Source organism: Gasterosteus aculeatus, chromosome 4, assembly GCF_964276395.1.
Source record: "Gasterosteus aculeatus chromosome 4, fGasAcu3.hap1.1, whole genome shotgun sequence".
In the NCBI taxonomy this organism is placed as follows: Eukaryota; Metazoa; Chordata; class Actinopteri; order Perciformes; family Gasterosteidae; genus Gasterosteus; species Gasterosteus aculeatus.
The window spans coordinates 33,846,601-33,870,799 of record NC_135691.1 but is presented as its reverse complement, the minus strand read 5'-3'; the positions used below and the strand labels follow the sequence as shown (position 1 = coordinate 33,870,799).

General features: G+C 50.0%; 3 protein-coding genes across 5 annotated transcripts in view; 2 read left to right on the top strand and 1 right to left on the bottom strand.

The window, feature by feature from the left end:
- Positions 1–2,910, bottom strand: part of LOC120818181 (uncharacterized) — a 34,127-nt gene extending 31,217 nt beyond the window's left edge. For all 3 annotated transcript variants that reach the window (XM_078100503.1, XM_078100504.1, XM_078100505.1), the window contains exon 1: positions 2,061–2,910. In XM_078100503.1, coding sequence (XP_077956629.1) covers positions 2,061–2,228 — 168 coding nt within the window. In that variant the 5' untranslated portion in view covers positions 2,229–2,910. The remainder of the gene's footprint in view (positions 1–2,060) is intronic.
- A 7,627-nt stretch (positions 2,911–10,537) lies between these two features.
- Positions 10,538–18,120, top strand: pah (phenylalanine hydroxylase). The gene is made up of 13 exons (XM_040175200.2): positions 10,538–10,767; positions 11,935–12,057; positions 13,683–13,866; positions 14,913–15,001; positions 15,493–15,560; positions 15,780–15,976; positions 16,128–16,263; positions 16,357–16,426; positions 16,697–16,753; positions 16,903–16,998; positions 17,068–17,201; positions 17,301–17,416; positions 17,769–18,120. The coding sequence occupies exons 1-13, from the start codon at positions 10,708–10,710 to the stop codon at positions 17,810–17,812; spliced, it is 1,374 nt and encodes a 457-aa protein (XP_040031134.2). The 5' UTR covers positions 10,538–10,707; the 3' UTR covers positions 17,813–18,120.
- A 979-nt stretch (positions 18,121–19,099) lies between these two features.
- th2 (tyrosine hydroxylase 2) lies at positions 19,100–22,605 on the top strand. The gene is made up of 12 exons (XM_040175198.2): positions 19,100–19,437; positions 19,805–19,979; positions 20,097–20,185; positions 20,281–20,348; positions 20,423–20,473; positions 20,561–20,706; positions 20,908–21,043; positions 21,132–21,201; positions 21,308–21,364; positions 21,638–21,733; positions 21,832–21,965; positions 22,170–22,605. Exons 1-12 carry the CDS (start codon positions 19,105–19,107, stop codon positions 22,327–22,329), a joined length of 1,515 nt encoding a protein of 504 aa, XP_040031132.2. The 5' UTR covers positions 19,100–19,104; the 3' UTR covers positions 22,330–22,605.
- Positions 22,606–24,199: the final 1,594 nt, after the last annotated feature.

The window sequence follows — 24,199 nt, the reverse complement described above, 5'->3', positions numbered from 1 at the left end:
CACCAGAGAGCACCGGGGCGGCAGACAGGAAGTGCCGCGGTGCCGATCTGAGGCAGCGGGGGGGGTCGATCGTAACAACGGTGAGTTGGTGGAAACGGGCTGCATCAAATTACCAATTTACAGCGAATGGTCAGAATGGCGGCTGGTCTCCTCCGCATCCCCTCTCCCACTCCGTTTCGTGTGATTCCGGGCCGCCATCTGTCCGTCTTCCTCGGGGGAGTCCTTCCTCCTCTCCCGAGCACCACGCTGGATGTTTTATTAATTCTGTTTCACCTGATTACCCCCCCCAACCCTTTACCGTCCGTGAGTCAGGGCACATAAATAGGCATTTAATCAACGTTTAATCATGGGAGCAGGCATCGGGGCCGGGGAGCAGAGCTGCATCCTGGTGAGGTCACGCTAACACACACACACACACATACGTGCGGAACACGGTTTACTGTAAAGCGTTTCACATTAGTGACCCGGGCGATGACATGCACGCACCCGCCGGAATAATCCGGGCTGCATTCGGGACACCGAGGGATTTCGAGGACACAACGTTGTGCAGTCATACACGTGTCGATCATTCTAACGTTCCTGCAGGACATTCGTTGGTTAATTAATGCTCATCTAGCATCTGCAAAGTTGGGATATTCTTACATTTTGAAATGTAGTCATTAAGTTACATTTTAATTAAGCCTACCATTTTTTTAAACTTATCAACTTTAGAGGAACTTAAACCCAAACCCATAAATGACTACTCCATGGAGTCAAATGTCTTGAACCTGCAACAATGAATAGCAACTAGTTGCAACCACAGCTAACATGTTAGCGAACATTTGCTTATTTACAACTTCATCAGTTTTTACTCTTTCCACCTGATGTGAATATTCTCGCTCTTTTCTCTCTGTTTTCGGTTTCTACCAACTTCTACCAACTCCTGTATCTGTTTCTGTAGCTGCTAAATGCTTCATATGTTCAGAAGTTAGCGGTTATGGCTAACTGTGCATGAAGGGTAAATCCATACCGGGACAGTGGTTAGAGGGAACCAGTCGCAGACTGTTTTTATTCCCAAAACCCCTTCGGTGCATTGAGGCCGAAGAAGTGAGAAACATCTCTGCCTTCACTCGTAAACGCTATCAGTTCGACTCCACTGCAGTGAAGGCTCCAGGATCGATACACATAAATCAGCCGCCAGCTCTGTCGATAAACCCACCACCTTCGAGAACAAAAGAGCGACGCAGTTTCTAAAGCGATGACAAAATCTTTAAAACAGCGCACCACAGGAAGTGGACAATGCAGCCGCCGCCACAGCTGATCGGGAGATCCAGCTCAGAAAAACAATCGAGCAAGCGGCCCGGCCATCAATGGCCAACAAAGGGCGAGTGTGACCACCTCAGCATGCCTCGGGCCAGGTTAGAGGCGCAGATAGAATGGGACGGTCCCCCAGATTGAGGGGGAGAAAGCCCCGGGGTCAGCTATAATGAGCCGTGAATGTGAGCATCCGACCAATCCCGTTTAATGGGGTTCACCCCTCGAAAGGCTTCTGTCCTGCCACGCACCGCTGTTTTCTGTGTGCTCGCGTCGGGGTTCGGGGTCAGGGGGCTGCAAGGACTCCGTGACCCTGAAATGAGCTCCTGGAGTCAGCGGGGGTCCCCCCCCCCCCCTGCTGGCCGGACAGAGCTCCTTTATGCTTTAATCTGCTGCCAAAGGCGGATCAATACGGCGACTATCGGTGCTGGGATTGTGTGCCCAAGTAAGCGGTCCAGCCGTTTTAGACGTCTCACGGGGGGGGTCGGCGCATCCCGACAAAAGCGCAGCCCCGCTGCCACCACCGGCCACAACAATGACCTGCGGGACAGTGGCACACCAGCAGCTAAACCTACTTAACATTCATTAGTGTCAGAGAGGTGGACAGATGCTCCGGGTCTTACGGGTCTTCCCTCTCGTGCGCCCTCGGTGGGGCTCATTCGGCTGCGTTTGACGTGTCTTTCATTCGGGGCATCGGGGTTGTGGCAGGCGGCAGCGGCAGCGGCACGTTTCGGGGAGGGGCCGGGTTGTGCGCTGAGGGGACTCACCCTGTCGGCGTGGCATTCGCGGCGGAGGCCGTCGGGCCTCCGGGGGCTCGCGGCGGCCGGGTGTCGCGGACGAGCCAGAAGCCTCCGCGGATACTTGGAATCCTGATTAATGGAAGCTCGGTGTTCCCGCCGAGGGGGGGGGGCTCCTCTTCTCTCCGCAGCGGACATGTCCAAAGAGCTCTAGTCTTTAGCTTCACTCGTCTTCTCGCTCAAAACAGAAACAGAAACCCTTAGTGAGAACAAAGGACTGCAGAATACACCTTCAGGGGTTTGTAGCCGACTGACTGAGGGGGGAGGACCTGAGGAAGCTCTGTGGGAGGGTGAAAAGTGTTCTGTATTTAAAAAGCTCATTCCCGTTAATGATTACAACCCTGCTAAACCGGTGCAACTTTCTCATGCACATCGTTTCCCTCGGCCACCAGTTAAAAAAAACAGCACACGAGCTGCAAAACCCAGCAGGGAAATAACAAAGTTAAACCTCCACGTGGAACAGAGAAACGTGGCCGACGACGACGACCAAAGCTTTCAATTAGGAAGTGAAGAGCGCTGCAGAGCACAGAGATCGGGAGCAGCTGGACAGAGGGACGGCTTCTCAGGCCGACTCCAGACACAACATGGATCGGGTTCTGGTCGGCTGTACGGCGGCCATAAACCTCCTGGGCTTAATTACATTACGGGGAATATAGTGGCCAGCTCTAAGGAAAACAATGGACCCTATCAACTGCACAAATCAGAGCTCCGAGGAGTGTGTGTGTGTGTGTGTGTGTGCAGGTTGTGAACAGCCTTCTATCTGGATCTCCAATCACAGCTTATTGTCTGGAGAGCGACTTGTGTTTGAGCTTAAGATTTGCAGTGCAGGGATAGAAAAAAAAAAAAAACGCTCCGGGTGCAATATTAACAAGGGTGGTGGAGAAGCGGGTGGAGCGGTCAGTGTGTCCGTGGCAACCGGACCAAACAGTTGCAGAGGTGACGCACTCGTGTCCCGCCTCGGCCACAAGGAGTGAAAGGAAGAACTTAAAAAGAAGAATCTGCGTCGTTTGATTTCTCGGAAAACTGACAAAGAAATGAAAAAGCGGAAGAAACATGAAAGCGCTCCGATCACATAAGCCCGATTTAAGACGTGTACCAAAGCCCCTCCGGACCATCTGAGATCAACTCCTCCCTGACGTCTCCCCTCCTGAAGCTCCCTCTCTGCCCGGGCTCTCCCCCTGTTCAGCCCCGCGGGGGGGCTCCGCGCTGCTTTTTGGGGTAATCCAAGACGCCACAATACCGGTTGCTAAGACACTGCCGGGATATGCATTGTGCGAGGGGACGTGAGGTTGGAGATCGCAGTGGTTTTGTGGCACGAATGTGAATGTTTGAGGAGAAGTTTTAGTATCTTTTCAAGTCGAGTTCGTGCAGTTTTGATTGGAGAATCAATACTGCAAACGGGTGGGTTTTATTTGGTAGACTCACTGCTTGACTTTCCCTTATAATCCTCAACTGTTTTCTCTCGCTTAGTTTCAACCGGAAGTCCGGTGTATTATAATGTTAAAGGCTAAACAAACATGTGGCTTTTATGATGTCTTATCAAAAGTTGTTCATTATTTGACACAAATTCAGCAACTAGTGTCAATTTACCGCTTGGAAATAGAGTTTACCACTACTGTCCGCGTTTAGACAAAATAAAAGTGCTCTTATGACCTTTTCTTCTCAGACGGACAACAAAATAGGCAGAAAAGCTGCCACGGGCACACAAATAAACACATACATCAGCACACAAAAGCTGACAAAGCCTCTCCCCGAACACATAAAAACACAATTACAAGGGCTTTCCTGCTGTTCCGAGGCGAGCGGGCCGGCCCACCGCGTGCTGCCCTTTGTCGGAATCAAAGAGCGCTGACCTGCGCCCGCTCGGCCCGGCGGGCCCGCGGGAATTCCTGCTCCGACTCCAACCGCTGCCTCGCCATGCAACGCATCCCCCCCCTCCTTGCTCCGTTATTTCCTCATCTCATCAATCTGTCAGCTAAGCCCTTTGACACGCGGCACAATATGGTCCCAGGATTTCTCAGTTCATTCCCCCCTCTTTTCAATATGGTCCCCAGCATTTCAAGATTAGTCAGCTCACCCACGAGGTTGGCTCCCCTGGTGCCGTTAGGACCAAAGGGAGGACAGGGGGGGCTGCATACAAGTATGGTTGCTAGAAGCCGATAGCAGTTGCAGCTTTAAGGCCTGAATGACAGCCGGACGATGTCGTGCATTTCAGTGATCTCCACGTTTTAAGTGTTTTTGCAGAATCAACTTTGTTGAAACTCCAAATGAGAGCTTTCAAAACTGGATGCAAGTTCTCACTAAATGCTGCTTCTTTTTTATCCAGTTCCAGCTGGAATTGGGTTTTGTCACATCTTCGTGACTCTTAAATATCAGTTTTTTTTATCTGTGTATTATAAATGTTCTCCGTCAGCTATGAGGTCCTAAATAAACATAGATTGTGGGCGGTTTTGGGGTATTTGCAGGTGTCACACTACCACTACCCGGGGTTTTACAGCCAGCGTCTAGGGTTTTACTTATGCTTAGCGTTGTAGAGCAAACCGAATTTGAAGATACGACTCTTTACCCTCCAGGCTGGACTCTAAAACTAAAAGACTTCTCTAGCTGCTATGCAATAAACTGCAAAATATATATATTTTACATCATACAATGTAATTATCTGGATTTGTTGAGTATCTATAATAAAAATTCAACCTGCAAAATGACTTTTTCTCCCCGCTGTACTTCTCACATCTGTTCACTACACACCCACATTACATTGCAGGTCATTTTACCGCACATCAGCACTCAAGTGACAAATACGGCACAGAGACTTCATGAAAACCAGTCGCAAAGATACTTTAAGCAAAAGTTGGCCACCTGTGGTGAACAGTTTCATGGAGAAAGGAGGCGAAAAAGAGAGCGGACCGGACTCACTCGAGAACAGACCATTGAATTTATTTTCGAGTAAGGATGAAAGGAAGACTCCAAACTATGCATGTCGCCTATTCACGGGTGACGCTCTTTAAAGAAAGAAAGAAAAAAAAAGACAGCAAAAAAGAGTTTGGGGGGGGGGGGCGCTGCATAAATTTTATATACACAAGGCAGCAGACAAAGTGATTGTTGCTTCCCCAAAACTTTTTTTTTCCTCCTCCAGAAAACACTTTCCCCGCTGAATGGGCTCCTATTAGTGACTCCATTATGGGCACAGGCCCCTCGAATGGCTCCTCGCTGTGCGTCTTTATCACAGTCAGGCCCTGAATGCAGGCGCCCCCCCCTCCCCCCCCCACCAAACCCCACCGAACTCCTCACAGCTCGTATTGATAGGTGCTGCGGTGCGGGTGATGATGAGGGGGGGGGGCGTTGTGTGCTCCAGGTGTGCAGGGTTAAGCGGAGCGCTCCGTGGACTCCATTGTGCCCTTTTTCTTTGCCACTTGTTTCCGATAAAAAGAAGGGGAAAAAAAAAAGTTTAAAAATGTATAAATGCGGTGTTTTACATGTAGAGGCTGATCTCCATAATGCCCTCCCCCCCCCTCCCTCTGCATCACCCCAAAAAAAAAACCCAGCCGGGCCTCCGGCGAATCGCTGCACACCGCCTCAGAGCCCTGTATTGTTGCCGGATTATTCCGGAGTTAGCGGAGAGAAAGGGACGGCGAGAGAGGGGTGTCTCCGCTTTATCTCCAGGGGGGACGGGGGACAGAGGCGGAGCTTCTTTTGAGGAGTGAGTTACCGCGACGGAAAGCCCGAAAACACCTGCAAGAGACGAGCCAGGGGAGGCCCCCCCTCTCTCTCTCTCTCTCCGAGGCGCCGTCAATAGCAGGTCGCGGCCACCACGAGTGTCACGGCATCATCAGCCCAGCCGCCAGAATGAGCGGGATCAGTGTGCGTCACTGAGAGCTGAAGTTACGCGCAGTTGAAGGAGGGCGGCGTGGAGAGTGAGCGGGACTTTATGATGAATATGGAAGCATTGTTCGGCCTCGCTTACCTCCACAGGGGACCATCTGCTCCCTGTCAATGCATCACCTGCTCGTCTGAGCCGTCTCCAGGGCAACCACGGGTGGGGGGGGGGGGATTAGCATTGATGGGAGGGGCGGTCGCTGGGGACGGGGAGGAGGCTGACTGGAGGGAGGGGTAGGGTGGTTGTGGTGGGATGGAGGGGGGTGTGGGGAGGTTGCCAGGCGGATGTCGTCCTCTGCTGGTGGAGAGAGATTTGCGGTCGGAGTGCATATTTGGAGCGCTTTGCTCGCTCTGAGGACACTTGTTGAACTCGTCTTTGGTGTTGTAGAAAGAATTTACAAATTATACACTTATTTTTTACATATCTGCCTCCTCCTCAGTAAAAAAAATCTCCCACGATGCCTTTTATAAGCTGCGCGTATCATCGATACCCTTGAAGAGACTCGCATTGTGCACGTACGCAGCCGGAAGCGGCCCGTTGATGAGCCTGCCGCAGAGCGACGCCCCCCCCTCGGCGTTCGGGGCGCGTCGGGGGCCTTGCGTGACGAGTGGCGTGGATGTCGGTGCGTCACAGAGTTCTCATCGAGCACGGGGCGTCCTGCCAGGTGACGGCTGGGCAAACAGACCCAAGGACAGCTCAGAAGGCCGAACGCACACCTGATGATATATATATATATATATCTCCTGAAAGTATAACAAAAGAATGACCAATACGTTCTAATTTCTCATGTTCTCCCCTAAAATACAAACACTGAATGGAAACACTTTTACAACAAACTGCAGTAAATGCCAGATTTTTGCCAACGCTTGAGTATCTGCACACTGATGACGAGGAGGCCCTCTGGGCGGAGCCGGCGCTCACCTGGAGCCTCCCCCCCATGGACTCCGGGTGACGGAGAAAGTCTGACTGACAGGTGAAAGTGAGCGCGGCCGCGGGGCGGAAACACCTTTTGTGTTTGGTCAGAGAGCCGGCGAGGGCGCTGAACCACGTCCTCCCTCCGCCTCGCCGGATCATCGGCCGGAGGGCAAGCAGCAAGGATCTGGATCGCCAACAATGCATCACAACCTTAACAGCCCCCCCCTCAGTTAGGGACGTCGAATCTAATCCCCATCTTCATCACATGTGTAGGAAACAGGCAACACAAAACATCATCCACCTGCAGGTGACACTACGCCTCTGTTATCAGTTGCCCGCTCTGCCACTAAAAGCCTTCCTATCGTGCCGTCGGTTAAACCCAATTGGAGGAATAAACCCAAACTTGTAATGTTCAGAAACACTAAATCCACACAATATTAACAGAGGGTCGCATCCCGTCTCTTTACATTATTGATTTACGCCTCTCACGAGGCAGAAGACGCCAATAAAGCGAGCCAGGTGAACGCGGGGGGCCTGTGATAACGCTAAATGCTAAATGCTAACACGCTGGCGATGCCAAACATGGCGGGCGCAGTAAACATGTGTCCTAGCACTGCGTCCGACAGGTGTGGAGATGTTTTGCCTCTCCTGTTAAAACCCCCCGTGGGGGCCGAACTCGGGCCCTCGGCCCGGCCTGAGACGTTGATCCTGGGAGAGTCGCTGTCAGGCCCACGTGTAGCGGAGAGAAGGCGGGCGACTTTCCCCCCCCGGGGTGTAGAAATTCAATTATCCGGCGGCTGAGCGTGTCCGAGCGTGCCTGTAGCGGGCGGCGGGCGGCGGGCGCGGCGGCTGCCCGTTCCCAGCATGCGACAAGGGGGTTAAGGACCCCAGAAAGGCCTCCATTATCCCGAGTGAGAACGGCCCATGTGGCTGGCTGCACGGCCCCCCCGCTCTCATTCACTCCCCTTTACAACAGCACTGCCGAAAGCCCCAAAGTTTAATTCTCTATTCTGCTCCTTTTCTTACCCCCCCCCCCCCCCCTCCCCCCTTCCCCCCTCGCCTCCCGTCCCCTTTCCTCTCTTGCTCTCAGAAAAGAGCCTCCACAATGCCGCTGGAGGGCTGGAGTGGATTCCTCAGCCCCCCCCCCCCCCCCCCCCCTGCGGTCAGCGCACATGTGGACGACATTCACGGGACGTCCGTCAACTCGTCCATTAATCAACGGCGTCTCATGAAAGCACAATTAGGAAGCTCGGGGCTTGGCGACAGGTTATCAGCTCTAAGCACCCACGCTGCTCGTGCAGCAGAGCGATGCTCCGACTCGAGTCCACATGCACTTTTTTCAGTTAGGAAGAAAGTTGCACAATCGGGACTAAACTTTTTTTTTAATGGAGGACAGCTGCAGCGTGTAAAAGAGCTCATTCCTCTCGGCCTGAGGACGAACCGACGCATCTGGCTAATCGTCAGTGTTAGAATGGATCTTCAGTACGCGAGGAGGGCCGCTGCGGACGCACACTGCACCACTTCTCCGGATAAATGAGCGATTGTCTCAGTGCCCACCGCAGACAGTAAATGACGCAGTGGGGAGGGTCTCCATCCACTGTCCAACGCGAGGGGGCCGTCCAGGGAGCAACACACACACACACATAGTGGCCCATTAATTCAACACAGCTCAAAATAACCAAATCTCTACATAAGGTCCCTATACGGTACTACTATGCTATTATTATTATTATTATTATTATTATTATTATCATCTATTAGCACTTTTATCTAAAACTACTTTCTAGGACTGTATCCGGTTAATAGAAAGCCGAGTTCCGTTTGTACGACTTACTGTCACGGCACAACAGAACCAACCAAATTTCTATATTTGGTCCGGTTTTAATAGTAAAAATGGATCTCGTCACTCCATTCTAACTCAAGCGGATTCTGGCCTCTCAGTCTACCAAACTAATCCTGTGGCAGACTATAGGACGTTGAAAAGAGCCCCAGACTCTTTTCACAGTGTGCACAGTTTCAGGTCCAAACCTTGAGAGGAAAAAAGAGTTCTTGAGAACTCGGCTCGAAGGACCAATTATGTTTGAAAGATTCTCACCTCGACACGAAACAGGATATTTAACGTTTGCAAACAGGAGACCGAGTTGACACACATACAAGTCATGCGCTAAAGGCTACTCAAAGGTCTTCTTTTCCAATGCCCACATATACTACTGGGATAAGGTATCATGAACAGGGAGGTTTTGTGCGTTCTCATTGTACAAGGAAGTCATGTTCTTTATCCTGAGACACACACCTGATCATCATGGGACACCGAGTGGCCTTCTGGACACCGGACACACACACACACACACACACACACACACAAGTTGTTGTACTAACGATACCTTTTTAGTCTAAACCCCCCTTATCATGACATGACGTTATCGCATTTTCCAACAGGGTCCCACTCGGCAAGAAGAAGCAGATTTAAGTCATTTTACATAAAGTGATTTTGACGGCTGCAGTTTTAATTGTACATTTTTCCATCCGACCAATTTAAAACACAAGAAATAAATACAAACATTTACAACAGTATTTGAATCGCTCTGGGGTTTTCTAACGCAGTACTTTTACCTGATCTCCTGTAAACCGGTTTTACTCAGAGCTTTAATGTGCTCTCAACATTACCAAACCTACACTGCCCTCCTGTGGCCCTCCTGTGGCCCCCGTGTGGCCCCCGTGTGGCCCTCCTCCCAGTCAGGTGGGGACGGGTTTGTTTGTTTGTATATGGACTCAATAAAAAAATGCCCTCAATTTAACTTTTGTATTTAACGGGGTCAACATTGCGTTTGGTCTTGTTTTACAAAAACAGGGATTGTCTTCGTTTAAATTCTGTTTGTTTGACACATGATTTGTCCCACCTGATTCCACACCTGAGCAGGTAGATGGCTGCAGGAAGGGGCTTCCTGAGTTATTACCTGAGCCTCACGACCACCTTTACACAAGTAAGCCAAATGTTACGAGCATGACGTTTCTTGTCACGTAACATACGTGGAAATTATCAAAGAAACGGCCGGCATTATTAATTACACTTTGCAGATCAAACAGACCTCACAGTCTCTTTTATACTATTCCCTTACATAAGAAAGTAGGCAATTCTATTTTATTTATTTTTTATATAATGTCTTTTGTGTTCCTTCAATCAGCGGAATGAGTGTGGTTACCTGTAAAGCAGGTGTCTAGTTCTTCAAGGTGTGTGAAAGGTTTGACCTTGGATTAGATCAAATAATGTATATATAACGTTGCATTATATTCCTTAAAACCCTATTTTATATCAGACGTTCATAAACGGATGCAAATGAAGATAAAGAAAACCGGACAAACTACGTTACCTGACATTTGAGCAGACTGGGACCCGCCATGGATTTAGCCACGCCCCCACACGTTCGCCGCTAGCTTCATTAGCGCGCAGACGACGTTACGTCATTGCGTCATGACGTCGTTTCTTGTAGCGCCACCAGGCGGCTCATTCAAAGGTGAATGGAATATATTAAATAGAATATTTTAGTAGTGAGCCCCTGTTCTGTTCCCAATAAGTGGAAAAACAATCAACACAAACGAGCCAAATATTAAAAAATATAAACGTTACAGCGCATGCGCAGGGCCAACTTCAACCCAGCGCGGGACAACGAGAACCAGATGTGCCGACGTCATTCCGTATTACCACAACCGTCCCAACGGGGGGGTCACGTGGGCCGACGAGTTTTATAGCCAGGGGCCGCGCACGGGAGGCTCTCCTAAAGCTCCACAGCAGCGCAGAGGTTGTTCCACCTGAAGAGCAAGAGGATGGACGCAGCATACAAGAGAGTGAACGGAGACCACGGGCCCGAGGAGCCGGACACGGGGGTAAAGATCACCTATGATTGTGTAACTTTAAACTAAGGGGCTGTGCGTTTAATGTGTTCTTCTTCTGTGAGGAAAGAGTGATTTTAAGGAGAGAGAGAGAGAAGAGGGGGGGTCAGATCAGGGAACAGAGGTGATGGAGCGAGTTGTATCTGGAATGTTCCTCGTGGACAACACAAAGCAGGTGGGTGTGGGGGGGGGGGTAAAACACAACAAAAAACAGCTGAGAAATGGATTACAGGGGGGGTCAAATAAGCCACATGCATTTGAAGAAATAATCATATTATGTTTGTCATGTTATAGAACTTTGGTTGAAGACAGAAAAAGTATATGCAACAATTTTAACCATAACTGTATTTTAAAAACAAGCTACGTTAAGACGTCACATTGGGGTGTTTGCTTTAATCACCATACCGTCAAAAATTTTAATAAAGACGTAAAACCGTTCAAAAAAGAAAAGACTACCTTTACAGGATTGTTGAATGTAACATTTAAATACATGATTTCTCTCAAGCAAAGATCCATATGAAATGTTGGATGCAAAACAACTATCTGGACTGTGCAGGAATTTCTACATCTGTAAGATATTGTGTTGCGCTGCGCGTACATGTGTGTAGCACATGATGGGGCCTTAGTGCACGCGACTTATGTAACACTCACACACACACACACACACGCACACTATGTGGCATCTGGAGTTGAAATTGGACAAAAATCTACATTCATTTCCTTCAAACAAAATTATTAAAATAAATAATAAATATTAATTTAGTTAAATGTTATTTTAGCCCCCGCCCATCCCATGGGTCAAGAGGTTACAGGCGTGAAGCCTCCAAGCCCTAAAATCAGACACCATGACTGCAGTGTCACGGCCCTGAATTACCACATTTCACGCACTTCCTCCCACGCGCACAGAATGACGTCAGCAAAAAGGCAAAGGGAATAATGTTTCTGAGAACCCGACATTGATTTAAAAAGTGGCGTGGCGTTTTAAAAATGTTCATACGTCATAAAACAACTGAGGCCAACTATGAAAAACGCTTACAGGTGGTCCTCCCCCCTCTGTCATTGGCTCCTGCTGGTGTTTGCTTCAATGTGACCCTGCTTGTGTGACAACAGCCCATAAAGTCCACATTAAAAGGCCCGGGTCGTCCTCTGTGTCTTCCTCAGCGAAGGAGGAGGGGCTCCATGTACCTGGAAGAGGAGACCAGCAAGAAGTCCGAGGTGATCTCCTGCATCTTCTCCCTGAAGGAGGAGGTCGGCGCCTTGGCCAAGGCCCTGCGGCTCTTTGAGGTGAACATCTCGCGTGCATCCGCTGACCCCGTAAAGGAAGGCAGCCCCAACGAGCTGCGCTTATCTGCTGCCTGTTTGTGTGCAAACACGACGGGAGACTCTTTGATCCGCCAACCAACCTTCCTACATGCGGTGGTTAAATATTCCCTCCAGTCAATCATCAGTGATATTAATCCGATATGACGTTTCTGATAATAGGCAAAGAACATGAATACAGTATTTCCCACAATATCCCAAATTATAGGTGGCGCCTAAACCGGATGATGAAACTTTTTTAGGTCATTCGTGATCCCAAAGTTACCAATTAACAGTAAACAAAACGCCAGCGCGTGTTTGCCAGCGTGTACGTGACTGCGGCCGAGTAAACACGGGCGCCTTGTCCAGGCGGATCCCATCAGGATCCCTTGTGGACCTATGAGCTGCCACCATCCCGATCCTCCCCCTGCTCCACCCCCAGATCTCCTCTTCTTCCCAGCCTACCCTGGCCAATATACCCCCCCCCCCCCCCCCCCCCCACACACACACACTTAACACGCGACGAGTCCCCTTAGAAGCCCCCTTTGGAACACACGGGACGTCTCTGCCTGTCGGCTCTGAGCCGAGCAGCCGCGGCATCTCGTCACGCGTTCGCCCCGTTCCCTCAACCTGTGAAAGGTCTAATCTCCATATTCCAGTCGCCACGTTAACCCCCCCCCCCACCCTCCCCCCCACAGCACACCACACACACACACGCATTGGGAGTTTATCCGACCGGGACTCCGGCCCACGTGACCTCGGCAGCGAGGCTATCATGTGACGAGTCGGCGTCGAGGGCCCGCGGCCCCCAGCCATGCCCACCGGAGGATGAATGTCTCTTACTGAGGGGTCGGGGGGGGTACAGAGCTGTGACTGGGTTTAGGATTTAGGGTGGGCTAAGCTGGACCAGGCCACACATAGCAGTCATGTTACCAGTATTTCCCACTGAGGGGGGGGGATTAAACATTACCCTAACAATACGGTAGTTTTAAAGGGGAGATTAATACTATTATTGTTTTTCTTATCTGATGTGAGTAGAAAGCTACAGCAACAGATAACTGCCCAAGAAGAGAAGAGCTGGAGGTGCAAACCTGGACTCTTCAGTCGCGTGCCCCCCCCCCCCCCCGGTGGGACCACGTGGTCTTAAAACACGCTGTTAAATGTACAATAGGATCCAGATGGGATCAGCCCTCTTCACGTAGCCTATGGAAGTCAGAGAACAACGTCCTCCCCCTCCCTCCCCCAAAGTTACATGAACAAAAAAAGACAACTTTAACGGTGCCAAATAAAAACAGACACGCATTCCTCGTCGAGCTGGAGGCGCTCCGCGTATCGGACATTACGAGCTTCAGTTTCAGAAATACTCTGGAAACATCCCAACGGCTTTGAGTTGATGCTGAAGGCGAGAAAAGGCTCGACTGCTCTGCGAGTCCAGTCCGGCTGACCTGAGGTCAGGTTGGACGCCACAAGGCCTGAAAGTGGCACCGCGGCGCCATCTAGTGGTGGAATGAAGGCAGTGCCGCTTCTCACGCGCACGCTCTTTGTGATCTTATGAGACTTTTGCGAACTGTTCCGCATGTCTTACCGTTGTCTCCTGCCGACGTCCTCAGGAGAAGGGCATCAACCTGACCCACATCGAGTCCCGTCCGTCGCGCATGAACAAGGACCAGTTTGAGTTCTTCATCAGCGTGGACGCCTCCTGCGCCCAGGCCCTGGACGAGGTCATCGACAGCCTGCGCACACAGATCAGCGGCCACGTGCACGAGCTGACGCGCAACAAACAGAAGGACACGGGTCAGTGAGTGTGACGGGGGTCAAAGGGGGCGGACGAGGTCACACGCAATGACGGCATCATTAAAACACTAAATGAGCTGCAAAAATGAAGTCGTGAGAGGAGAGTTTTTCAAGTGAATGAGTTCATGGTGGCGGGGGGACGAGAAGTCAGCAGGATTCATCCGCTGGGGACCAGTCTGGACACACGGCCAGCTAGCATGGCCGAGCAAATACATTAATGTAGCGCTGCTGCGTTGTGGGCGGGGCTTCAGGAGCCTCCGGTCAGACGGGGCAACGGACAGCCAGCGCCTCCCCGCCCGTCCTTTTATTAGTGGTTTCCAGAATGACATTAGTTTAGCCGCTGAGGACCAACAGGCCCGGCGGGAACAGAGGGGCCCTGTGTGCGGCGTCCCGGGGCCAACGCTGGGCAGGAGGACACCGCGGGGTCACAGCAGGCGGAGACAGACAGGGCCACCATGCATCCTCCTTTGACCTCGGGGAGAGCAGGGGAGGGGGGGGGAGACGCCGCGGTCTGCCGCTCAGGGTCAAGTGGACGGGGGGGGGGGGGGGGGGGGGGATATCTGAGGCCTGTTTTTGGAGAGCGCCTGTTTATCGAGGAGCCCGGCAGAGACGTATTGTCTCCTCGCGGGGGCCCTCGGGCTGGACCACACTGCACAAATGCAGATTAATGATGGGGCCGCGGTGTCTTTGAGCGTCATAAATCCAGATGAACAAGCCGATGACACTTGATTGCTGTTCTGCTGAGTGTCCAAATGCCACGGCGCTGACAAAAAGAAATCCTCGTTACTCATTTAATGCGGAGAAACACGCGATATTCAGGCTACAACCAACAATTAATGTCACTAACAGTTATTCGGCGATCCAAGATGACGTCTTAAAACCCAGAGACGGTTTAAAGTCTAAAATAAGAGACTAGACGTCATTGTGACGACACATTTGACTTATTTGGCATGAAAAATGAAATCTACAAAATATCCAATATTTTGTGTTTGTGGCGTATTTACATGTTGAATGAGACATAAACTGTCGCTGTAATTATTCCCCAGTGCCGTGGTTCCCCAACGACATCCAGGACTTGGACCGCTTTGCCAACCAGATCCTGAGTTATGGCTCCGAGCTGGATTCTGATCACCCGGTACGGACCGACTCATCCATCACTGCGTGCGAGCCACATCCTGCCGCTGCATGTGTGCGCGCGTGTGTGTGTGTGTGTGTGTGTGTGTGCATGCTCGGGTGTGAATACGTGTCCACTCCCGCCCACGTGTCTCATGAAAGAAGGGGCTGCCGAGATGACAGGCCGCACTCTGCCGTCCATTCTAATGGAAAACTACCTGGACACACAAATTGATGTCATTGCTTTCATTGAGCCCCTATAATTATAGATAATTGCTCCCTTTTGCCACCGCCATTAAAGCGAAGTGCATTCATCGTGAGCGGAAAAACCTCTACAAAGGCTTCATTTGCACACGTATTTGCATAGTCTTATTAGAGACGGAGTGCATGATGCTGTCAGAGGCCGCAGGGCTTCGCCTCAGCACAGGATTTCCACTCTTTGATTTAGCTGTGAGTGGCCATGAGATCTAACGTGGCCTTCCTTTGTGTGTGTGTGTGTGTGTGTGTGTGCAGGGCTTCACAGATGCAGTGTACAGAGTCCGCAGGAAGGAGTTTGCCGACATCGCCTACAACTACAGACAGTAACTACTCCTTTAGTTTGAGAGGTCGCTCCTGATTTTATGCTTTTAGGGGCCCTTGTTTCTTTATGTGCACAATTGAGAAGTTCTTTTCACCGGCACGGCAAAACCCGAGCATAAACCCACGGGGGCGTATGTAGATAAATAACAGCAGAGGCGCTGCTCTCACGCCTTTGAAACCGCACCTGAAGTCTCCCGGTGTCCTTTTTTCTTTTCACCCAGCGGCCAGGCGATCCCTCGGGTGGAGTACACGGCGGAGGAGAAGGCCACGTGGGGGACGGTGTTCAAGGAGCTGAAGACCCTGTACCCGACCCACGCCTGCCGCGAGCACAACCGCGTCTTCCCCCTGCTGGAGCAGTACTGCGGCTACAGGCAGGACAACATCCCGCAGCTGGAGGACGTGTCCCGCTTCCTGCAGTGTGAGCGGCCCGTTGCTCCATGGACTTAGAGGGGGGGGGCAGGACCGGTTTACAGGCCCTACTTCCTGCCCCTCTTACTGGCTGTTATCTAACCCGGTCAGACACTCACCTGCCCCCCCTCTCCCCCCTCCTCTCTCTCTCCTCCCTGCAGCGTGCACAGGCTTCCGGCTTCGCCCGGTGGCCGGCCTGCTCTCGTCCCGGGACTTCCTGGCCGGGCTCGCCTTCCGCGTCTTTCATTCCACGCAGTACATCCGCCACGGATCCAAGCCCACCTACACACCTGAGCCGTGAGTGCCCCCCCGAGACTCTGCTCGTAATAAAGAGGGGGAAAAAAACACGTTTGGATTGATTTTAAGGAGTGGTTTTGGTTTCTGATGCAGGGATGTCTGCCACGAGCTCCTGGGACACGTTCCTCTGTTTGCCGACTCCAGTTTCGCCCAATTCTCACAGGTAACCAGGCGACCCGTCAGAGAAAAAACGGGAAACACACACGATTAATGAGCTGATAGCAAAGTTAGTGTCATGATGATAATGTATAACAAATCATGGGCTTCTAACTTAGACTGCATCATATCCTCTGTGTTGTTTGACCTCTGAAACGTGTACTTTCTCCAGAGAGGATCAATAAAGTTGCATCTTAACACACAAATCTATGAAACGTTTGTGATCTTTGTGAACTTTTTTTTTATTTTTCTGCTTTGTCGATTTTATTCCGTGTAGGAAATCGGTCTGGCCTCCCTCGCCGCCCCCGATGAGTTCATCGAGAAACTCGCCACTGTGAGTACGGCGTACGGATTTACCTTCCTTCTGGTTACTTTTGGTGGTTATTCGTGCAACTTTAAGGTTAATTAAACTGCTGTTAAACTGCTTTGGTGTGAACTTGCGACGACAACAGTCACACGCGCTGACCTCGCGCGTGTCCTCAGGTCTACTGGTTCACCGTGGAGTTCGGCCTGTGCAAGCAGGGCTCCGAGGTCAAAGCCTTCGGCGCCGGCTTGCTTTCATCGTTTGGCGAGCTGCAGGTAAGAGGGGAGAGAGGGGAGGGAGGGGGGAGACGTCCTCGTACACTGACGCTCGTTTTTTTCTTTCAGTACTGCTTGTCGGACAAGCCCACAATCCTGCCCTTTGACCCCGCCAAGACCAGCCTCCAGAAGTACCCCATCACGGAGTACCAGCCCGTTTACTTTGTGGCGGAGAGCTTCGAGGACGCCAAAGAGAGAGTGAGGCGAGTGAATCTCACACACACACACACACACACACACACACACACACAGAAGGATCAAGTAGAATATTTTTGTTTTAAACGTTCACTTCCTCCTTACAGGAAATTTGCGGCCACCATCCCGAGGCCTTTCACGGTGCGCTACAACGCCTACACCCAGAGCATCGAGGTGCTGGACAACAGTCAGCAGCTGAGGAACCTGGCCGACAGCATCCACAGTGCGTAACAATCATCATCGATGTCACACTGATTTACTGACCAGCCCACAAAGAACGGTGCCGTGCGGCAGACTCACAAGGTCACAGGTCACAAGCGCTTTACTTTCTATCACTGGCGATTGAAAAGAAGGTCCCCCATGAATATCTTCATGAAAAAATCTACTAGATCGTTAGGATCAATATTGTAAAACGGACAAATACATTAAGAGCAATATGAAAAGGACATTAGCAGGAAACCCAGTTTGCTAGTGAGGAACTTTAAGACACTGTATTAATTCTAGAAATTCTAAAAACAGCCTTAGGTTGTTCATTTTTTTTGTCTAAATATTGATTGTTTTTTTTCTTCTTTCAGGCGAGATGGACAAACTGTGCGAAGCCCTGAAGAAACTGGATTAAGTGTGAATGTTCTCTGAACCGAAAGCGCTCTGAGAATCTCTGTGTTCAATAAGGTTTCAGACGTCTTTTCTTTCTTTGTAGTTAAACAAATATATAATGGCATTATTACAGTGACAATCATATCCGTATTAATAAAGATAATAATAATCACTAAACCCAGTGTGTAAACATTAAAATTTATGTGTAATATTATGTAAAAACCGCAGAAGTGACGATTTTCTTCAGCATGCAGATATTTTTTTTGGCCACAAAACATTATGTTTTGTATGTATGGAATGTTTTGATGAAACAATAAACATTTCTCTTCTTTCTTTGTCATGTGTGTCTTCCTTTACTCGTAGCTCCTTTTTGTATTTTAATAATATTATCCTTGCAGAATCATGTGTGGGACATCGAACAACCAATTAACCTATTAATGGGTTATTAGAACTGTTATTAAGTAATGAATGAGTAAGATTTAGGGTCTTATATTATTAAAATGTGTTATATTGTATGGTCATCCGTATGAGTCAATGACAAATAAGGCGTCTAAGAAGGGAGCTATATAAAACGTCTAAAAGAGAAAAAGAAAAAAAACAGCAGTTTGTAAAAAATATAAAAGTCCTAACAGTTGTTATAAAAAAAAAGGTTGATATATATGTCCTACTATTTGGTCAACGCTTGTGAAGATTTGTTTGAGAAGATGCAAAACAAAGGTTTTTGAATCAACTAAACAGTTTACATGTTGGGGTATTTAAAAATAAAATGGCTTATTTATTTAAGCATATGCATGGCAGATTATTTTATTTTACTATATTAACCCTTAAATGCTTTTCTCAATCGTTTTTTGTTAATTCGCTTAAACGTTGTGCTTCTTGACAATTGCCGGGTAAAAACATAAAATTGGAAAATATTCAAAATGTATTGAAACTAGGTTTTATAGAATAAAATGATATATGTCATGAATTGATATAATTATTTTTAAAGTGAGAGAAATGGACTCACAAAAATACCATAACATTACATATTTTTAGTGTAAATATATCTGTTAAATAGTTTGAGTTATTCCTTTTTTAATTAATAGAAAGTCCCCGTGTTCAACAAAAACCGCTTAATCTCCACAAATCCAGAAGAACTGCGCTTGATGCACTTAAATAAATAATAATAATAAATAAATAACCTAACAACAACAACCTCTCTCTCTTCTATGACTCATTTTGTGGTCTGTTGTCACCTCCCCCTTTTTTTTTTGGGCCCCCAGAAGAGACATAATCATGACGTAAATCAGGCCCTGAAGAGCCCGACTCATCTCCATGGAGCCTCTGATGACGGTTCTACTTAAGCGCGCAGGTGTCGGTGGCGCGCATCCAATTTGGCTGCGGTCCCGAACCCGAGGAGTCTGCGGCGGCGGAGCCATGAAGACGGAGGGCGGCGCGCAGGCGCCACCGTTCGCCGGGAGGAAGCAGAGCCTGATCGAGGACGCTCGCCGGGAGCGCGGCAGCGGCTCCGCGGGCCCCCCGGGGCCCTCCCGGCACGCCGACGGCCTCGTGTTCGAGGAGAAGGACGGCCGGGTCACGATCAACGTGCTCTTCGCCCTCAGCGGGGAGAAACACGCGGGCTTCTTCAAGACCGGGAAGATTTTCGAGGTACGATTATTTTACTGCGTCCAAAAAACACCTTTTTAATCGATTTTTATTAAAAAGGCAAAAATCCTACAATGATGTCATGTGTTTATGTGAAATAGAACGCTGCGATTTAAAATACAAAAAGGCCTAATTGAGTAAATGCTTAGTTAATTACACTAATGCGCACTGCTTATTATCTCTAATTCCTGACTGCAACAGTAACATTACTGGTGTAAACGTGTTTTAATGTAATGTAGCATCACCTGAAGTTAAAGGTGCGTTGAGGTTGTAGCCCCTCACATTTCCTCATAACAAAGACAAAAACGCGACTACAAAGCCAGTGAGGAGCTTCTTCTTGCACGGAAAGAATAACCTTGGTCCTCCACAGACGTTCGAGGCCAAACTTCTCCACGTCGAAAGCCGCCCGGGGAGGAAGTCGAAGAACGGCGCCACTGACCTGGAGTTCTTCATGAAGTGCGAGGTGCACAGCTCCGACCTGGACGTCTTCGTCAACTCACTGAAGAGGGTGGTCGACGACGTGCGCTCCGTCCCGGAGGAAAAGGGTGCACGGTTTCATCACTGCGCTTTTTTGTTGTCGTGTTTCATTGAACACTTAAAACCAATTACTGGTCCTTTCATATGACAAAAGCATTAATTACATCTTTTGCCTCTCGTCACAGTTCCATGGTTCCCCCGACAGATAAAAGACCTCGACAGGTGCAACATGTTAATAACCAAATTTGATCCAGACATGGACCAGGATCATCCAGTGAGACTCTCCGTTCATCTGCTACAGGATCTCAGTTTTTAATGACATGTAGGCCGATTTGTACTAATGTCGTGTCTTATTGGTTTGTCCCTCAGGGACACAGCGATCCGGAGTACAGAAAACGACGGGCCTTCATCTCGGAGCTCGCCTTCACGCACAAACAGTGAGTCGGGCGCTCCTCCGTCTCCATGAGCCGCCGCGCCGTCTCTCTTACGTGGGATATCGTCTCTGTCACAGGGGGGAGCCGCTGCCCACCGTGGAGTACACGGCAGAGGAAGTGTCCACGTGGTGAGGAGGAAGCGCAGGTTACAAAAAGGGCCGGGGGGGGCGCAAGATTACCGTGCGTAATGGTGTGCGTGATCGCTGTGTTGAAAGGAGGCACGTCTACCGGCAGCTGAGGGGCATTTATCCCGGCCTGGCCTGCAGGCAGTTCCTGGACGGGCTGCAGCAGCTGGAGGAGGAGGCCGGCTACGGAGAGGACCGCATCCCTCAGCTCAGGGAGGTCTCCGCCTTCCTCAAAGGTGACGGGAACCTTTAGATCCAGGACAGTCTCTGCGGGACATGGTAAAGAAGTAGAATTCTGGGGGAGGTGTTAGTGTCTTTGGGAGAAAAGGTGAGCGAGATGAGAAACCAGGTAGTATAGGGGGCAGTTAAATGACGATAGGGACCAACGATGCCATAAAATGTGGGCTCATAAGCATATTTTTTCTGCGGCTTTTCAGGCAAAACCGGTTTCCAGCTGCGTCCAGTCGCCGGCCTGCTGTCGGCCAGAGACTTCCTGTGCAGTCTGGCCTTCAGGGTGTTTCAGTGCACGCAGTACATCCGCCACTCCTCTGCGCCCATGCACTCCCCCGAGCCGTGAGTCATCGTGTCAGGCCCGATTCATTCATTCATTCATTCGTTCATTCGTTCATTCATTCGACCCCGCTTCCGTCCGCTCCCACAGAGACTGCTGCCACGAACTCCTCGGCCACATCCCCATGCTGGCGGACAAAGAGTTTGCGCAGTTCTCCCAGGTAACCGCGTACCGCCAGGTCACTTCCTGTGACGTCATCGGGGGGGGGGGGGGGGGGGGGTCTGGGGTGTCGGACCTTTCATTCTATTTCCCTTGCACTATTGCAGGAGATTGGACTGGCCTCGCTCGGAGCTTCAGATGAAGACATTGAGAAGCTCTCGACGGTAGGTTTGTACTACAAACTACAAAAAAAGGTTCCTGAAGTGCCGTTTTTTAAGTAAAGGATAATTCAACCTAAAGCGATTCTCATTTTGTACCATCTGTCTTTGTGCTGGAATCATTTCACACGTTACCTGCTGCGTTGTTTGACTTCTTCTGGACCGAACCTTGGATACGAACCGGTCATCCTCTGAGGGAAAGAAGCGCTCCCCGTGTCGCGCAGTGGGCCTTCACTGCCGCCTAGTGGCCTAAATAAAACACTTCTTGTCCCTCATCAGTTGTATTGGTTCACGGTGGAGTTCGGCCTCTGCAAGCAGAACGGGGCGGTGAAAGCTTACGGCGCCGGACTCCTGTCGTCCTACGGGGAGCTCGTGGTCAGTTAGTGCAAACGTTTCGCTGCGTATTCCTGTTTTGTTGTCGCCGGGGGGAGGGGGGGTACCTACAGCCCGTGACCTTTGACCCCCGTCTCCAGTATGCGCTGTCTAACGAGCCCGAGTACAAGCCGTTTAACCCCGAGGAGATGGCGACGCAGCCGTACCAGGACCAGACCTACCAGCCGGTTTACTTTGTCTCGGAGAGCTTCGAGGACGCCAAGACCAAGATGAGGTCTGCACACTTACACTTATCTCATGGTTGTCAATCAATGGAAAGGTTGAGGATAAGTTCTTGTTTCTCCGTAGGCTTCTCTTCTTAATGTTGTCCTTTACAGAGTGGAGTTACCCCTAAATGACGTTTTCTCTTAATATTTGTGCACACTTCTGTATCCCTGCCTCTGTTCATCGCCCCGGTGCGTTTCGTTCACGTCCACAGGAGATACTCTGCCACCATCAAGCGTCCCTTTGCGGTTCGCTACGACCCCTTTACCTGCAGCGTGGAGGTTCTGGATCAGCCCGGCAAGATCCAGGACAGCCTGAGCCGGCTGAGAGAAGACCTGAAGACCCTTCAGAGCGCCTTGGAGAAGTTCAGCTAATCCGAGGAAAGTCCTGCAGAAACAGAAGGATGCACCTTTGGCCCGTGTGAATATATGAGATCTACTGTTACAAAGAACACGTAAAGTCTGTTTGTGTGGTGGCACATTTGTTTGAGTGTTTCCTGTATCATGTAAAAGAATATATAAAACAAATATTTTCATAATGTCTTCAACACATACTTTGTTAAGTATTTAGTTTGCTTCTTTGGTGAAAGTACTTTTAAAAGTCCTGTATTTTAAACTTTATTTAAATAAAAGTATTGTCAGCAAGAGAGAGAGAGAGAGAGAATATGACCTTATAGGAGATTTCTTAGCTTTTTAATTCCAAACCGACTATTTCCATTTGGAAAATTCTCGGAAGCCATTTATCTTCATCTGTTATTAAGCAAAGGGAAGGAGCTAATTATGCATGATTTAGGTATCGCGTTGCCTGCGCTGGCACCGGCGCCTTGGTGGAGCTCCAGGTCACCGGGACCTCCACCAAGGCGCGCCTCTGCTGACGGACGCGCTCTTCCCTCTTCACGTGTCCTGAAGATCGGGGACAAATCACCTCCGTGTGCGTCGGTCGGCGCGTCGGGTAAACCAAGCCCCGCTGCGGCCTCGATCCTAAACCCCCTGTCTATGCGGGGGGGGGTGTTAAAGCAAGTGGATCTACTGCTTGACGTGCAGGAACACCCAAACATGCAAACATCTCCAATTTATCGAATCTCATTCTGCGTCCAGCACCTTTTAAAATCCACAAATCCGGCGCGGACGCCTTCGCCAGGATGCCGATCTGCTGCGCGCGGAACCGGGCCGAGCTGCCGAGGAGACGGGCGGGAACCGCCGAGGGCTCCAGGCGAGATTAGTGCGCCTCCGCCGCAAATTCTCGAGCGCTGCGTCATCTCGACTCGTCCGTGTCAGGGCCACGGGGTGGGGCGGGGGTCACAAGGTCACGGGGTACGCCGTGTCCTCGGGCAAAAAGAGATGCATTTACACGGTGGGCATCGAGATAAAACGACGGGGTTCATGCAGAGACCCGTGTCCATGTCCTCGTGCTAAGGGAGGCTACGAACGGGCCACAAACCCAGATTGTTCTACTCAACTTCATATGTGAAGAAGCTTCTGTCCAGAAATATTGATTTACACTTAAAAAATAAATTCTTTTGGGTTGCCAGGTCATGAAAACATCTGGTTGGCTGTTTTTTTCCCCTTCTTTTTTTTTTTTTTTTTTTAGATGTCCTCGCCTGGCATTCGCTTTAACGTTTGGGTTGGTTTTAAAGTTCATCACAGAAACTCCTCCAGTGACGCACAACCAAACGCTCCCGTGTTTCTCACCCGAGTGGTAAAACGCTAAAGAGCCGTTAAGGACGTTCCTCGTCGTGCGAACAACGCTGCTGCAATAAGTGTTAAATAAACAGGAACGCGGGCTTGTCACAAACATCGTGGAGACATTAGACGTAAATCACATCTCCAAGACGCGTAATCGACTTTTGGCCGCGATGCTCCGCAGCATTTTCCACGAGGAGGGAAATTAACAGTTTGTTCTTTTTTTTCACAACTCATAACTTAACTACAGAAGCATCGGTGAATCATTCTTGTCCCATTCCCCTCTTTAATAAAGCGATGGCACACACTTTTTGTACAACCGCTCTTCTACTAAATCAAGATCAGGGTAATCGCTTCATCGTGGGAGAAGAATCCGGAGAGAGATTAAATCAAACAGCGGCCTCAAAGAGCTCTAATCTGCGTCTTTGTTTTCCTTCATATCGCGCTGTTCATTATTTGTATCTGCTCTCTTCTCGTTGAGCCCGCGGCTTAAAGTTGGCCCGCCGAAGAACCATCTGAGGGGGGGGGGGGGGGGGGGGGGGGGGGGATTAGGAGAACGTTG

What these genes read in the sequence shown, in the direction of transcription:
- pah (XM_040175200.2), top strand. Translation starts at nt 10,708, where the DNA reads ATGGACGCAGCATACAAGAGAGTGAACGGAGACCACGGGCCCGAGGAG. An exon ending in CCGAGGAGCCGGACACGGGG is followed by an intron (nt 10,768 to 11,934) that starts GTAAAGATCACC and finishes TGTCTTCCTCAG; the next exon opens with CGAAGGAGGAGGGGCTCCAT. An exon ending in CATCGTTTGGCGAGCTGCAG is followed by an intron (nt 16,999 to 17,067) that starts GTAAGAGGGGAG and finishes TTTTTCTTTCAG; the next exon opens with TACTGCTTGTCGGACAAGCC.
- th2 (XM_040175198.2), top strand. Translation starts at nt 19,105, where the DNA reads ATGGAGCCTCTGATGACGGTTCTACTTAAGCGCGCAGGTGTCGGTGGC. An exon ending in CTCGCCTTCACGCACAAACA is followed by an intron (nt 20,349 to 20,422) that starts GTGAGTCGGGCG and finishes TCTCTGTCACAG; the next exon opens with GGGGGAGCCGCTGCCCACCG. An exon ending in ACATTGAGAAGCTCTCGACG is followed by an intron (nt 21,365 to 21,637) that starts GTAGGTTTGTAC and finishes GTCCCTCATCAG; the next exon opens with TTGTATTGGTTCACGGTGGA.